At 43.5% G+C, this 12,256-nt stretch overlaps 1 protein-coding gene across 1 annotated transcript; it reads right to left on the bottom strand.

The window, feature by feature from the left end:
- Positions 1 to 9,777: 9,777 nt before the first annotated feature.
- rxfp3.3a1 (relaxin family peptide receptor 3.3a1) lies at positions 9,778 to 12,036 on the bottom strand. The gene has a single exon (XM_085458666.1). The coding sequence runs from the start codon at positions 11,688 to 11,690 to the stop codon at positions 10,704 to 10,706; it is 987 nt and encodes a 328-aa protein (XP_085314792.1). The 5' UTR covers positions 11,691 to 12,036; the 3' UTR covers positions 9,778 to 10,703.
- Between the last annotated feature and the right edge of the window lie 220 nt (positions 12,037 to 12,256).

The following is a 12,256-nucleotide window of genomic DNA, read 5'->3' as shown; positions in this document are numbered from 1 at the left end:
GATCCTCTTTCATAAACTGGTTAAAAATATTATATAATTCCCCAACAGCTTGTGTTAGAACAAATGACCAGACATCCTCCAGCTTCTGTCTCCTGAGGGACACCAGGCAGTGATCCCCACTCTCCCCTTCACTGTTTGCAATTTTTATTGAACCACTAGCAGCAGCAATTAGACAGAATTCAGTAATTAAGGGCACAAAATGCAAGAACGTGGAGCATAAAATGAGCCTTTATGCGGATGATGTGTTACTCTTTCTCCAAAATTCACAAACCAATATCTCTGGGGTGATTGAATTGATAAACTCTTTTGCAAGAATATCAGATTACTCAATTAACTGGTCAAAATCTACAGTCCTACCGATTAATTGCTCCCTCCATAATTCCTCTTCTACACTACTGCAATCGGGAAATATAAAATATTTAGGTATTAATGTTTCTCCCAAGCTTGCAGATCTAACTAAATTAAACCATATCCCACTTTTAAAGAAGGTAGAAGATGATCTGGCTAGGTGGAAATGTCTACCCATATCACTCATGGGAAGGGTTGCCGCTATAAAAATGATGGTCTTACCAAAAATAAATTATTTATTCTCAATGATCCCAACTAAACCGCCACAAGATTGGTTCAGATCTCTAGATTCATGTATGTCCAAATTCCTTTGGAAAAATAAACCCCCACGTATAAGCTTAAAAACACTACAAAAGACCAAGGATAAAGGAGGACTAGAACTACCTAACTTTCAGCACTACTTCTTAGCCAACAGGCTTCAGTTTATCTCAGGATGGCTAAAACACACCCTCTTAGATGAACCTTGGCTAGATGTAGAACAAGCACTCTGCAATAATCTAGAGATCTCAGACCTACCATTTATCAGCTCAAACATCCAACAACATGAATGCTTTAAAAGCATCAACATCAGCTCTTCTCTGACAGCATGGTGGGAGTTTCTAAAATTCACGGAGTCTTCATTAATCCCATGCAAACGTACACCTATCTGGAACAACCCTGACATATTACAAAACAATAATATGATAAACTTTTCAGATTGGAGTGGTAAAGGAATCAAATATTTAGAACATATACTAGAAGGAACAGAATTTATTTCATTTGACGGACTAGTTACACAATATGGGATCAACAAGAAAAGATTTTTAGAATATCAACAAATTAAATCCATAGTAAAAAAGAAATTTAAACCGGGTCAAGTTGAACTACAAACACCACCAAGTGTGGTTCAATTTCTTACTCTTAAACCCCCCAAATTACTATCCAAAATATACAGAATGCTTTCTAAAACAAATGAATCAATATCACTTCCTATTGCAAAATAGGAAGCAGATTTATCAGTTAACTTAGACCTAAACTTCTGGTCTCAGATTTGCTTAAAAACCTTTCATCTAATCAGAAATCCCAGTCTTCAATTAATTCAATACAAAATATTACATAGAGTGCACTATACAGGTCATCGGATGTTCAAGATGGGCTTTACGTCTACCAACAACTGCTCACACTGTCAAACCAATAGACCGGACAATTACATCCACACTCTTTGGTTCTGTCCACCAGTTCAGAAGTTTTGGCGCGAGATATGTGAAGACTTATCGAAGTGTCTGAAATGTAACATTCCAACTTCCCCCTTAGTGTGTTTGTTGGGCAGCTTCGATAATGTCACTTCAGATAAGAATATAGCCCATATGGTTTTCACTGCCCTATGCATAGCCAAGAAAACAGTCCTCATGAACTAGAAAAATAAAAATAATCTTAATTCTAACCAATATAGAAATTATCTATTAGATTACATTAGTCTTGATACAGCCTCTGCCACCACATCAGATCAATTGCTCTGGGCTCCTTTGATTACCTCCATCACCTAGTGGGGGTGGGGGGTCATAGTTGGTCCCACCTTCGCTGTTGTGATTGGTGTGGGGGTAGGGACAGGCTTAGGGCGTCGGGGGGTTCCCCAGGAGCATCTTCCTTGGGGGGCTCAACCCAGGGTAGCGGTCATGGCCTATTAGGGGCTCTGTTGGCTCTTAGGTGACGGTTTCCTCGTGGCTGCGTGCAGCAGGGCTAGGGGAGGGTCTGTGCTGACGGACGTGGGTTACTGACCAGGTAGCCTGGCTGCCCCTGGGTGGGTCCGGGGACTGGGTCCTGGTTGGTATGTTGCTGGGGTTGTGGGCGGGTGGGTGTATGGGGGCCCGGCCCTGGCGCAGGGTACCGCCAGTGCATCGAGACACCTGGGGGGCTCTTCAACTGGTGGTGGGGGGGGGGGGTTGTTACATCTTGCAGGAGCTCTCCTCTCTTCAGGAACTCACTCTGCAGGAGGGGGAGATACAGGAGAGGTGGAGGAAGATCTCAGCCTGGGTGTTTATTGTCTTATGTAGTCTGGAAGATGAGTGGATGGTGGGGTGGGTGCAGTTTTCTCTGTGGTGGGGTTGGGTGGGCTGTCCCGGGCTCTGTGGGGCCGGGCGGCGCTGCTGTTCTTGGCCCCGGTCCGGATGGGCCTGGGCCCCCTTTCCCTGGCGGGTTGTGGAGTATGGGGGTGCCTACTGGGGTCAGCGGGGGAGCTGGCCCCAGGGAGGGGTCACTTGCCCCTCCCTTCCTTCCCTCTCCAGCTGCCTCCCTCTTCCCGCTCCACCACAACCACCCACACATGCAGGGCCTTGGGGTAAAGGTGTGTCACCAGGGTGCAGGGGAGGCATCCCCCCCTCTGTCCCCTTCTGGCTTCTTGTGCCCCAATTTTATCCCACAACTTAGACATTCACATTACTCACACTCTCATAACACATACATATAGGATCTAGGGGGTGGGCACGCTACACGGACTCCAAAAGACCATCAGGGTGTACACCTCACCTCTGGCGTCGTTGCCCACCTCTCAATTTTAAATACACGTAGACACTGAGGGCTATCAGGAGGGGCTGTGCGCTTACCTGCTGCTCTCTGGCAGGTAGCTCCATGCCCTCCTGGGTTTTAAATGCACCTTAGAACACACATGCATCAACACTACATATGAGCAGGCGGAGGGAGGTTTTGGAGTCTTCTCTCACCCCCGTTCTCTGCGACCTGCTGGAGCGGGGGGCTAGGAGGAGGAGTTGGCTGTCCGACTGGGGTCTGGAGTGTGGGGCCTCCCTGCTGCTGCGGAGTCGGGGCAGTCTGCTTCTCCCCACCGCAGGGAAAAGGGTAACACCACCTGGGTCTGGGTGCAGTTCCCCCTCCAGGGGCAAAGGTACCTAGACCCGGTTCGTAGAGTACGCTTGGGGAGTGTGATTGGGTGTACAGTGTTTCTCTATGTCTGTCTCCACGTTGGTTGAGTGTGGAGTAATTGCATATGAGAGCATGAGGGTGGGAATGGATGTTTGTATCTGTGTGTGCCTGTATGTCTGTGTCTATATGTCAGGTTGGGTATCAGACGCCACCTCTCTCGGGATATCTCAGGCCCTCTAAGGTATGGAGGCCTATCTCCCACCACCACTTCCCCTGCCAGTGGCAGATGCCCTCAGACATCGGTGCGTTGGTGGTTCTTTGCGTCCGGGGGTGGGCGCCCAGGTACACACCGGCTCACTCCTTGGTGGCTGCTTGTCGGGGCCTGGAGCCTGGGGATCGCTCGGGCCACTTCGGGGGTAGGGTGCCCCCGGCCTCTCGGCCTGAGGCTCGGTCACTCTGGCGCAGCTGGCTGCCGGCGGAGCTCACGGGCACGTCACTGCAACCCCCCCTGGCCTCTGCTCTGCGGCCGCTGAGTGATCCCCCATCTGGGGCTCCCCTCAGCTCTTTCTGGGACAGTGGCGCAGTTGCCCCTCTGTTGGTCTTCCTTGGTCTCTTGTGTTCTGGGGGCCTCTGGATGTCTGGAGTTTTGATCTCCTCCACACCTGCTTCACGCCCTGGAGGGCGGGGCTGTGGCTCCCCACACCCTCCAGCAGATCATTACATGAAGGAACCCTTTAAAAAAACAACAACAAGCGCGTCCATGCTCACAGGTGTACACACGGGTGCTCACACACACACAAACTACACCCTTTTTGGCTCCTACCTCAAAGCACACTGTACGCTGTCGATCTTATGTGCTGCACAATAATGTTTAATATTTAGTATTTACTGTCATATTCCCATATATCATCGTGATGTTGTTTATTGTATTGCTCTCGTTTTCTTCTGCTTGTTTTCTTTTTTCTTTCTCAACAGGTGATCCAGGTGATTGATATATGTATTTTTTATTTTATTTTTTTATTTATTTTTTTGTCTGCTTATTTAGTTGGTTTTTGTTTTTTTGCCCTTTATCCCCGTCCCTCTTCTCTGCTGTTTTCCCCCCTCTTCCTTTCTCCCTTTTCTTTTCCTCATTTAAGTCTGTCCCGTATCTAGCAAGTGAAAATAAAAAATAAAATAAAATAAACAATAAAAGGTGAATCAAATAGATCATTATGGCAAGGCTGGGATGGTCAATTTGGTGAAGTAAATCTGTTGGGCATCTTTCTTCACCTTTAGACAACAATTCTGATGGCAAAAGAGCCAAACGGGACAGGCAACCCCCCCCCCCCCCAAGAAAAACAACTTTGTTGTTTGCATAACTCAGTTACTTTTTTGAAGAAGTAACTATATAATTAATTGCCCAACATTGCTCATTATATACTGTATTTTGCAGACAGAGAGTTACAGGACTCATTACAGTATTTTTACCCTTCCGAGACCAATAAATATCTTTGCAAACCTTTAATGGTGTTTATCCATTTGTGTGGTGGTAAAGTGAGTTCATATTTAAATTTTTATACTTGAGAGAAACAACAGAAAATTATAACACAGTGTTAAAAAAGACTCAAAGAAGACAGAAGGTTTTTTTTTAAATGTTTAAACCTATAAGCTTTTTCTGATCACTTATATATTTTTTAAAGCAAAATCTTGGAGCTAAATCTTACTGCATTAATTACTCATTCTCTGCCTCTTAAAAGTCTTTAAAAAGCAACCTAACAAATAAATAAAGAATAAAAAAGTAATAAATTTCATTCCATTGCATCAAATTCACCAAGAGCAGGCATAAATGCAGCAAAGCCCACATAAATTACCAAAGGACTGGCCTTCACCTTTATGTTAAAGTGCTTCCAGTGTGAAAAGCTATTATAAAGGTCTAATTTGACAGTAATGGCATTTCTGAGTCTAAGCTGCAGTTAAGTGAAATCTGTTAATAGCAGCATTAAAAATTCTAACAAAAAAAAAAAAAAAAGAGCCTCAACTGGACTGCATTCAGACAGTTCCTTCTACCCCTCAGTTTGCTGTTTGATTGTACACATTGGTGAACTGGAAAGCACTGATGAACAGCAACAATCAATTCTTGTGGGGTCTTTTATTTGCAGTTTGCACCAAGTCAAACATGGCGGTGTTGTGTGATGGTCTGGGGCTGCTTGCTTTTGTTGATGAAACCATGAATTCTGCTGTCTGCACGACAATGATCCACAAACGGCAAGTCCAACTCCGAATGGCTTAAAAAAGCCCCAAAAGAGGCCATTCATGATCAAAAACACTCCAGTGTGGATGAATTAAAATAATTCTGCAAAGAGGAGTGGGTCAAATTCCTCCAAAAGACTAATTGCCAGTTATCTAAAATACTTAACTGCAGTTCTCGCGACCAAGGGTGGCACGCCCAGTTATTAGGTTTAGTGGGCAGTTACTTTTTCAAACAGGATTGAATTCATCATTTAATAAAGGCTGCATTTTGTATTTACTCAGGTTATCTTTGTCTATATCAGAATCTATGTCTGAATATCTGAATTTGCTTGATGATCTGAAATGTGTGGGACAAAAATGCAAAAACAAAAAATTAAAAAAACAAATCAGGAGGAGGGCAAATACTTTTTAGTGCACCATATTATATTAAAATACGGTGCATATCTCTTGTTACATCTCATGTCGTTATATTTTGTTTCCATTCGTGCTGTCCCTCATTCCCCACTGTGTGTTCTGTCCGCCTGTTTAGTTTAGTTACTTTCCCTGTTTTGCCCGCTGTCCAGCAATAAAGCTGAGTTGTTTAAGTTCACTTTTGCCTCTGCGAGTCCTGCTCTTGTGTTCACCATTCCTGCCTGCCTGCTCACAGTCATGACAGAAACAATATGTAATTTGTTCCAATTTCTTTAAAGGAATCTATGAAAAATGTTAAAGATGACACAGTTTGACAAGCATAAAGTAGAATTATTTTACCAACACCATGATTCCAAAAGAGCAGTTAGCTGAATGCTTGGCACATCTTAGCATGGTGTGCAATTTGAAAAAAATGGACAAGTGGAAGATAGAAGAGAGGAGGTCAGGAGGGGACATCAGTGAGTACAGCCATCTGTAAAACACGGTGGAGGCTCTGTCATGGACTCAGGCTGAATGTCAGCCAGTGAAAATGGAGTAAAAGCATAAATGGATAGAAAATCACATAATGTAACACTGCCAGTCGTGGATTGGTCTCCCCAGAGCCTGGACCTCAACATTACTGAAACAATGTGGGATCATCCTGACATAAAACAGAACAAAAGGCAGCCAACATCCAAAGAAAAGCTTTGAATGTCCTTCAAGAAGACTGGAGAACTATTCCTGAAGACAACCTAAAGAAATTAGAAGAAAGCTGAACAAGAGAGTTCAGGCTGTGTTGAAGAATAAAGGTGGTCATATCAAATGTTGACCTTTAAGTTCATTACAATCATACATACTCTGTTTTACGTTCAAATATTTATATATCCATATACTTAAATACTGTATTTCCATGTACGCTTGCACGTTTCAATAAGACACAGTACTGCATATTTCATCTCTAATTGTTATCAACCAACTAACAGCACTTTGAATGGAAAGAATTATTATCTGTGTCCTTACAGCATGTCAAATAAAAGAGAAGAGAACAAGACGAGAGCAACATTAAGGTGACATGTTCACTGTCTAAAATTCACAAAGAAACCGGTGGAAGGAATTTTAATACCGTTGTTATGGCTACCTTTTTTCACTCTACCTTGGTCCTCATCTGTTTCCCTGATTAAGGCCCATTATGGCAGGGACATTATTATTCAGCAAGAAGACATAATGGCAAGAAACATTTACACATCTCTTTATGTGAAATGGTTGGAATTTATTAGCAGCCCTGGAGATTTTTCTCACTTTCATTCTCTCAGGTACACAGAAGACTGTTTCTGCAACACTGATTAGCGCTATAAAAAACTGTGTTTTCCTCCCAAATGTCAGTGCTGTGAAAAGCCATCCAATGGTAGGAGATGACCTTTGCAAGACCTGCAGAACCTCTTTGTGATTAAAGTACCAACAAAGACTGATGGGACTTTAGTGACTTATGAAAAAAGTGAAAAGATTTCTTGTTCCAAGGCTTGATGGACGAATGTAAGAAAGAGCTTTCTTTTCAGTCTCAGCATAATTACCTTGAGGTGTTCAGCCTTTAAGACTACCCCTTGCAACCCTGATAAGGACACGCTAAAGAGAATGGATGGATGTTCAGACTTCATAAAGAAACACTGTTCATTATTCAGTTGGGTTATGCACTTTACCCTCTTCACTCATTTGACACAATCTTCTATTGGAGGAGTCATCAAGTATTGGCAAATCAAACTGGCTGGGTGATTCTGTGTAGAGGGAATGCTTGTTTTAATATAATAGTGATATTTGGTGACAGCGTATTGATCATCATCAATCATCTTATCATAAGCTAAACACAATGGTTAGAAACCTTACTCATTTGAACATCCAGTAAAAGTTCTTTTTTACAGTAATCTCTGGTTTTTCACAGCTCTGCTTGCCTCATGTTTCCATCCCTGCCTACGACTTCCTGATATAATTCAGAGTACAACAAAGACATTTTTTAGTCGCCCAGCAGTCATTCATTTGACTAACAATGCCGCTGCTCTCCATGCTGCCACACTTTGTAACAGGTGGTGGGAAACTCAGTGATTTATGGCCATTAAATTCCCACTGAGCATATGTTGTGGTGACTCCAAGTTCACCACCATGCAAACTACATGTGTACATGAGAAGTGCATCTGTATGCCAGCTCAGGTGTCAGCTCGTGAACGACATCGAAATTACATTCATTTTCTGCTGACTTTACTTACTAAAATTACTTACTAAAACTTAAAAGGGGCGATCGTGGCTCAAGAGTTGGGAGTTCGCCTTGTAATCGGAAGGTTGCCGGTTCGAGCCCCGGCTTGGACAGTCTCGGTCGTTGTGTCCTTGGGCAAGACACTTCACCCGTTGCCTACTGGTGGTGGTCAGAGGGCCCGGTGGCGCTAGTGTCCGGCAGCCTCGCCTCTGTCAGTGGCTCTGCCAGGGTGGCTGTGGCTACAATGTAGCTTGCCATCACCAGTGTGTGAATGGGTGAATGACCGGATATGTAAAGCGCTTTGGGGTCCTTAGGCAGGGCCGGCCCGTGGCATAGGCCGTATAGGCAAATGCTAAGGGCGCCGTCCATCAGGGGGCGCCACGCCAGTGCCACAAATGTTGAAAAAAAAAAAAAAGTTGGTACTATTATTTCTAAATACAAAAAATAATCCCACGTTAATTAAAATGCAAAGTAAAGCTTATTTAATAGAAATATTATTTGTTACAACATTACACTACACTGCTGATGTAGGGGGGCGCCACCTAAAATCTTGCCTAGGGCGCCAGATTGATTAGGGCCCTGTCCTTAGGGACTAGTAAAGCGCTATATAAATACAGGCCATTTACCATTTAAAATATGGTGACATATTTATGATAGGTCCTCACAATATGAGTAATGCCAATTAAGACACATCTGTTACCCGTTTGTATGATATCAGTGTACCTGTAATGGTGGTGAAGTGGGGGGAGTAAGGAAAACATGTAGAACTTCCTGTTTAAACTTTAGGAAAAAGATGCTTTGATTGATACATTTAAACTTTTTGCCATTTACATCATTGTGATAAATCTAAACGAGTTATTTTGTCTTTTTAAAAATACTTTGTTGAAGTTTATTGGATTTATGCATAGTCAAAGATCTTTGCTCATAAAAGCAAACGTCACCAAATGCAGAAAAGGGGCTCTTTCCCAATTTTATCTTTGTACCTGTAGCTATTTTATACAAGCAGTAATGTAGATAACTGTTTCATATGCTGTTGAGATTTGGGTTGTTTATTAAAACAATTATTTATTTGATCCCGTCCTGATTTTGTTGAAGTTTTCTCACTTACAAAGAAATGAACAGTTTCTAATTGTTATCGAAGTTTCATTTGCATGTATATATGCATATATTACTTAAAAAAACAGCTCGCTTTCTTGAAAGCACAGTGAGTGACAAATATTTCTGTTTACAGGATCACGTGTCGCATTTCTGGCTTTTTAATAGAACAGAAATATCTAGGAAAGCTTAGCTACTTAGCGACCGTGGCTCAGGGGGTTGGGAAGCGTATCTGTAACCGGAAGGTCGCCGGTTCGATCCCCGGGCTCTCCGTCCTGGTCGTTGTGTCCTTGGGCAAGACACTTTACCCTACCGCCTACTGGTGATGGCCAGAGGCGCCGATGGCGTGATATGACAGCCTCGCTTCTGTCAGTCTTCCCCAGGGCAGCTGTGGCTACAACTGTAGCTGCCTCCACCAGTGTGTGAATGTGAGAGTGAATGAATAGTGGCATTGTAAAGCACTTTGGGTGCCCTGAAAAGCGCTATATAAATCCAATCCATTATTATTATTAAAAAAAAGTATACACGCATTAGTAAATTAAAGAAAAACTTGTCTCCCTCTTTTTAATTCGACATTTTACATTTAGTTCAATTCAGTCAGCAGCTGTCCAGTGCTCATCCAAAAATAGACCATAATCTCTGATATGAATGTGTAACTTGTATTTACCTGACACCTGCTCATTGAGAGGCTCTTCTTTTCATCTGATGAGTAAGTGAGGACGCAAAGCCATTACAAAGTCGCTTCATTTGAGATCACCAGCTTCCATGTTCTGTTCACCGTCACATCAGCTGCTCATGAGTCAAACCGGTAAACACCTGCTAATCAGATCACTCGTTTCATTAGTTGTGAGGATAACTGACCCACGTGACAACTGAAGAACAGTTTTATTATCACACACACAAAGAGTACATACATTTTTCTCGGTATTTCCAACAATCATATTTCAGTTTGTCTTTTGTGTCTCTTTGCACCTGTAAATGATTGATGTCTAAAAAAAGAAAATGAAACACGTGACCTGCAACTTTCACCTCTTTGCTTCAAGCCGGTGAAGACTTTAAGTGCGGTTGTGTGTACGCTGTTAACAGTATTTGCCAAGACATTCACCGAAGGATGTAAAAGGCGTTTAGCCACTCAACACCACCAGCACACCTAAGCATATTGTCATGCGCAATTACGTGCGGACTTTGAACTAGAGACACTCACAAACATCATAGATCATTTTGGTGAACAGCTGTTGTGCCATAATGTTCATATTTGGACTAGTTTTTACACAAAATAGGTGATTCTATAGAGCCCAGCCCTACAAGCTAAACGATTCAGCCACATTACGCTTTAAAAAAGTAGATGGAGTAGTAGACTTTAAAATCAAGAAACACTCATCAAAATTAAAAGTTTCTGAGTCTTGACACGATGTTGCTCGGCCTGATTGCTTATTCTGGTTGTTTTGGCTCGTTTTCTGCGTGCGCATTAAGCGCGTCATTGTCTGCCAACACCTTTCGCCCTGCGTAAAATCATCGGCAGGACTCGACAAAACACCCACTATCCTCTGTGTATCAGACCTCTCAGTTTGGTCCTAAACTCCTTTCTCATTAGGCAGTAAATGATTGGGTTGAGGCAGCTGTTGGTATGCGCCAGACACACTGTCAGTGGGAACACATACGTATGAACCGTGTAGTACGCATTATCCCAGTTTGCAGCGTTCAGTTTGACCAGTACGCTCCACAAGGTCATGGCATGATTTGGCATCCAGCAAAGAAAGAAGCACAGCACGACGATGGTGATAGATTTTGTAACTTGGGATCTGCGTTTGGGGTTGCTGGTTTTCATACTCCGTTTGCGGATGAAGCGCAGCAGCATGATGTAGCTGATGGACACGATTGACATGGGCAAAACAAAGCCTACGACGATTTTCTGTATGTGGTAGAGTGCTAACCAGTACTGTCCACCTGGAAACCTCAGCAGACACAGTTTTTCTCCAGTTACGCTGGTGACTGTTGAGAAAATCGACGTGGGCGCAGTCGCCAGAGTCGCCAGTGTCCAAATAATTGCGCAGACCCATTTGGCGGAGCACGATCTCCGCGCGGTTCTGTTCTTCAGGGCAGAAGCGACCGACCAGTAGCGGGTCACGCTCATGGCGGTGAGGAAAAACACGCTGGCGTACATGTTCATCACGGTGACGGACAGGATGATTTTGCACATTGCATATCCAAACGGCCAGCTGAAGTCCAGCGCGGTGTCCACGGCCCAGAAAGGCAGGGTGAGAACAAACTGCAGGTCCGTAACGGCCAAATTGAACACGAAAAAGTTCACTCTGGACTTCTTCCTTTCTTGTTTGACCCTGATAAAGAAGAGGACCAGCAGGTTGCCGACCAGACCCGCAGCGCAAACGACCGAATACACCAGACAAATGAAGAATCTCAGAAGCGGGGTCCGGTCTGCGGTCACGTCTATGTCCACGAGGTTTTGGAAGAGCTCCATCTCGGTCACTGACTTGTTCAAATAAAAGCTTTCATTTTCTTCACTCATAATGCCAGCCAGCAGCTCACAGACACTTCGGGATGAACTAGATGCAGGTGTACACTTTTTTTCTTAAGTCTTTTTTTCTTAAGCTAGATCCAAACGGCTGCATCTCAAGAGTGCCACAAACTCATCTGTCTCTATCACCTCCCCTCGCTCGCTCCTTTCTCCAAGGTGCATCATCATCCCGCATCTCCGCTCTCCTTAGCACGACAGGACCACTCACCCCACCAGTGGCGGTCCTAGCCTGTTTGGCGCCCTGGGCGAACACTCTCTGTACATTAACATAAAGCTGTTGTACACACACACACACACACACACACACACACACACACACACACATATATGAAGAGAGAGAGTATGCATAGTATGCAAACGCTACCAAACAGCCATCATAATTCGTCATACAATGAGAACAGGACAAATCAACAATTGACAATGACTAATTAATATTAAAATCTGTAACATAATGTATTGTTTGGAGTTTAGTCTGTTACTGTTACTATTTTTACCATTTCTTCTTGGAGCAACTGTAATGCACATAATTTCCTTAGGGATTAATAAAGTATTCTGAT

This window comes from Copadichromis virginalis, linkage group LG1 (genome assembly GCF_057382275.1).
Source record: "Copadichromis virginalis isolate Kocher_CV1m ecotype Utaka linkage group LG1, C_Virginalis_male_GT1.1, whole genome shotgun sequence".
Classification (NCBI taxonomy): Eukaryota; Metazoa; Chordata; class Actinopteri; order Cichliformes; family Cichlidae; genus Copadichromis; species Copadichromis virginalis.
The sequence above is the reverse complement of the archived record's forward strand: the minus strand, read 5'-3'. Positions and strand labels throughout refer to the sequence as shown.

Excerpts from the sequence above, each read along its gene's own strand:
- rxfp3.3a1 (XM_085458666.1), bottom strand. The coding sequence starts at position 11,690 with ATGAGTGAAGAAAATGAAAGCTTTTATTTGAACAAGTCAGTGACCGAG.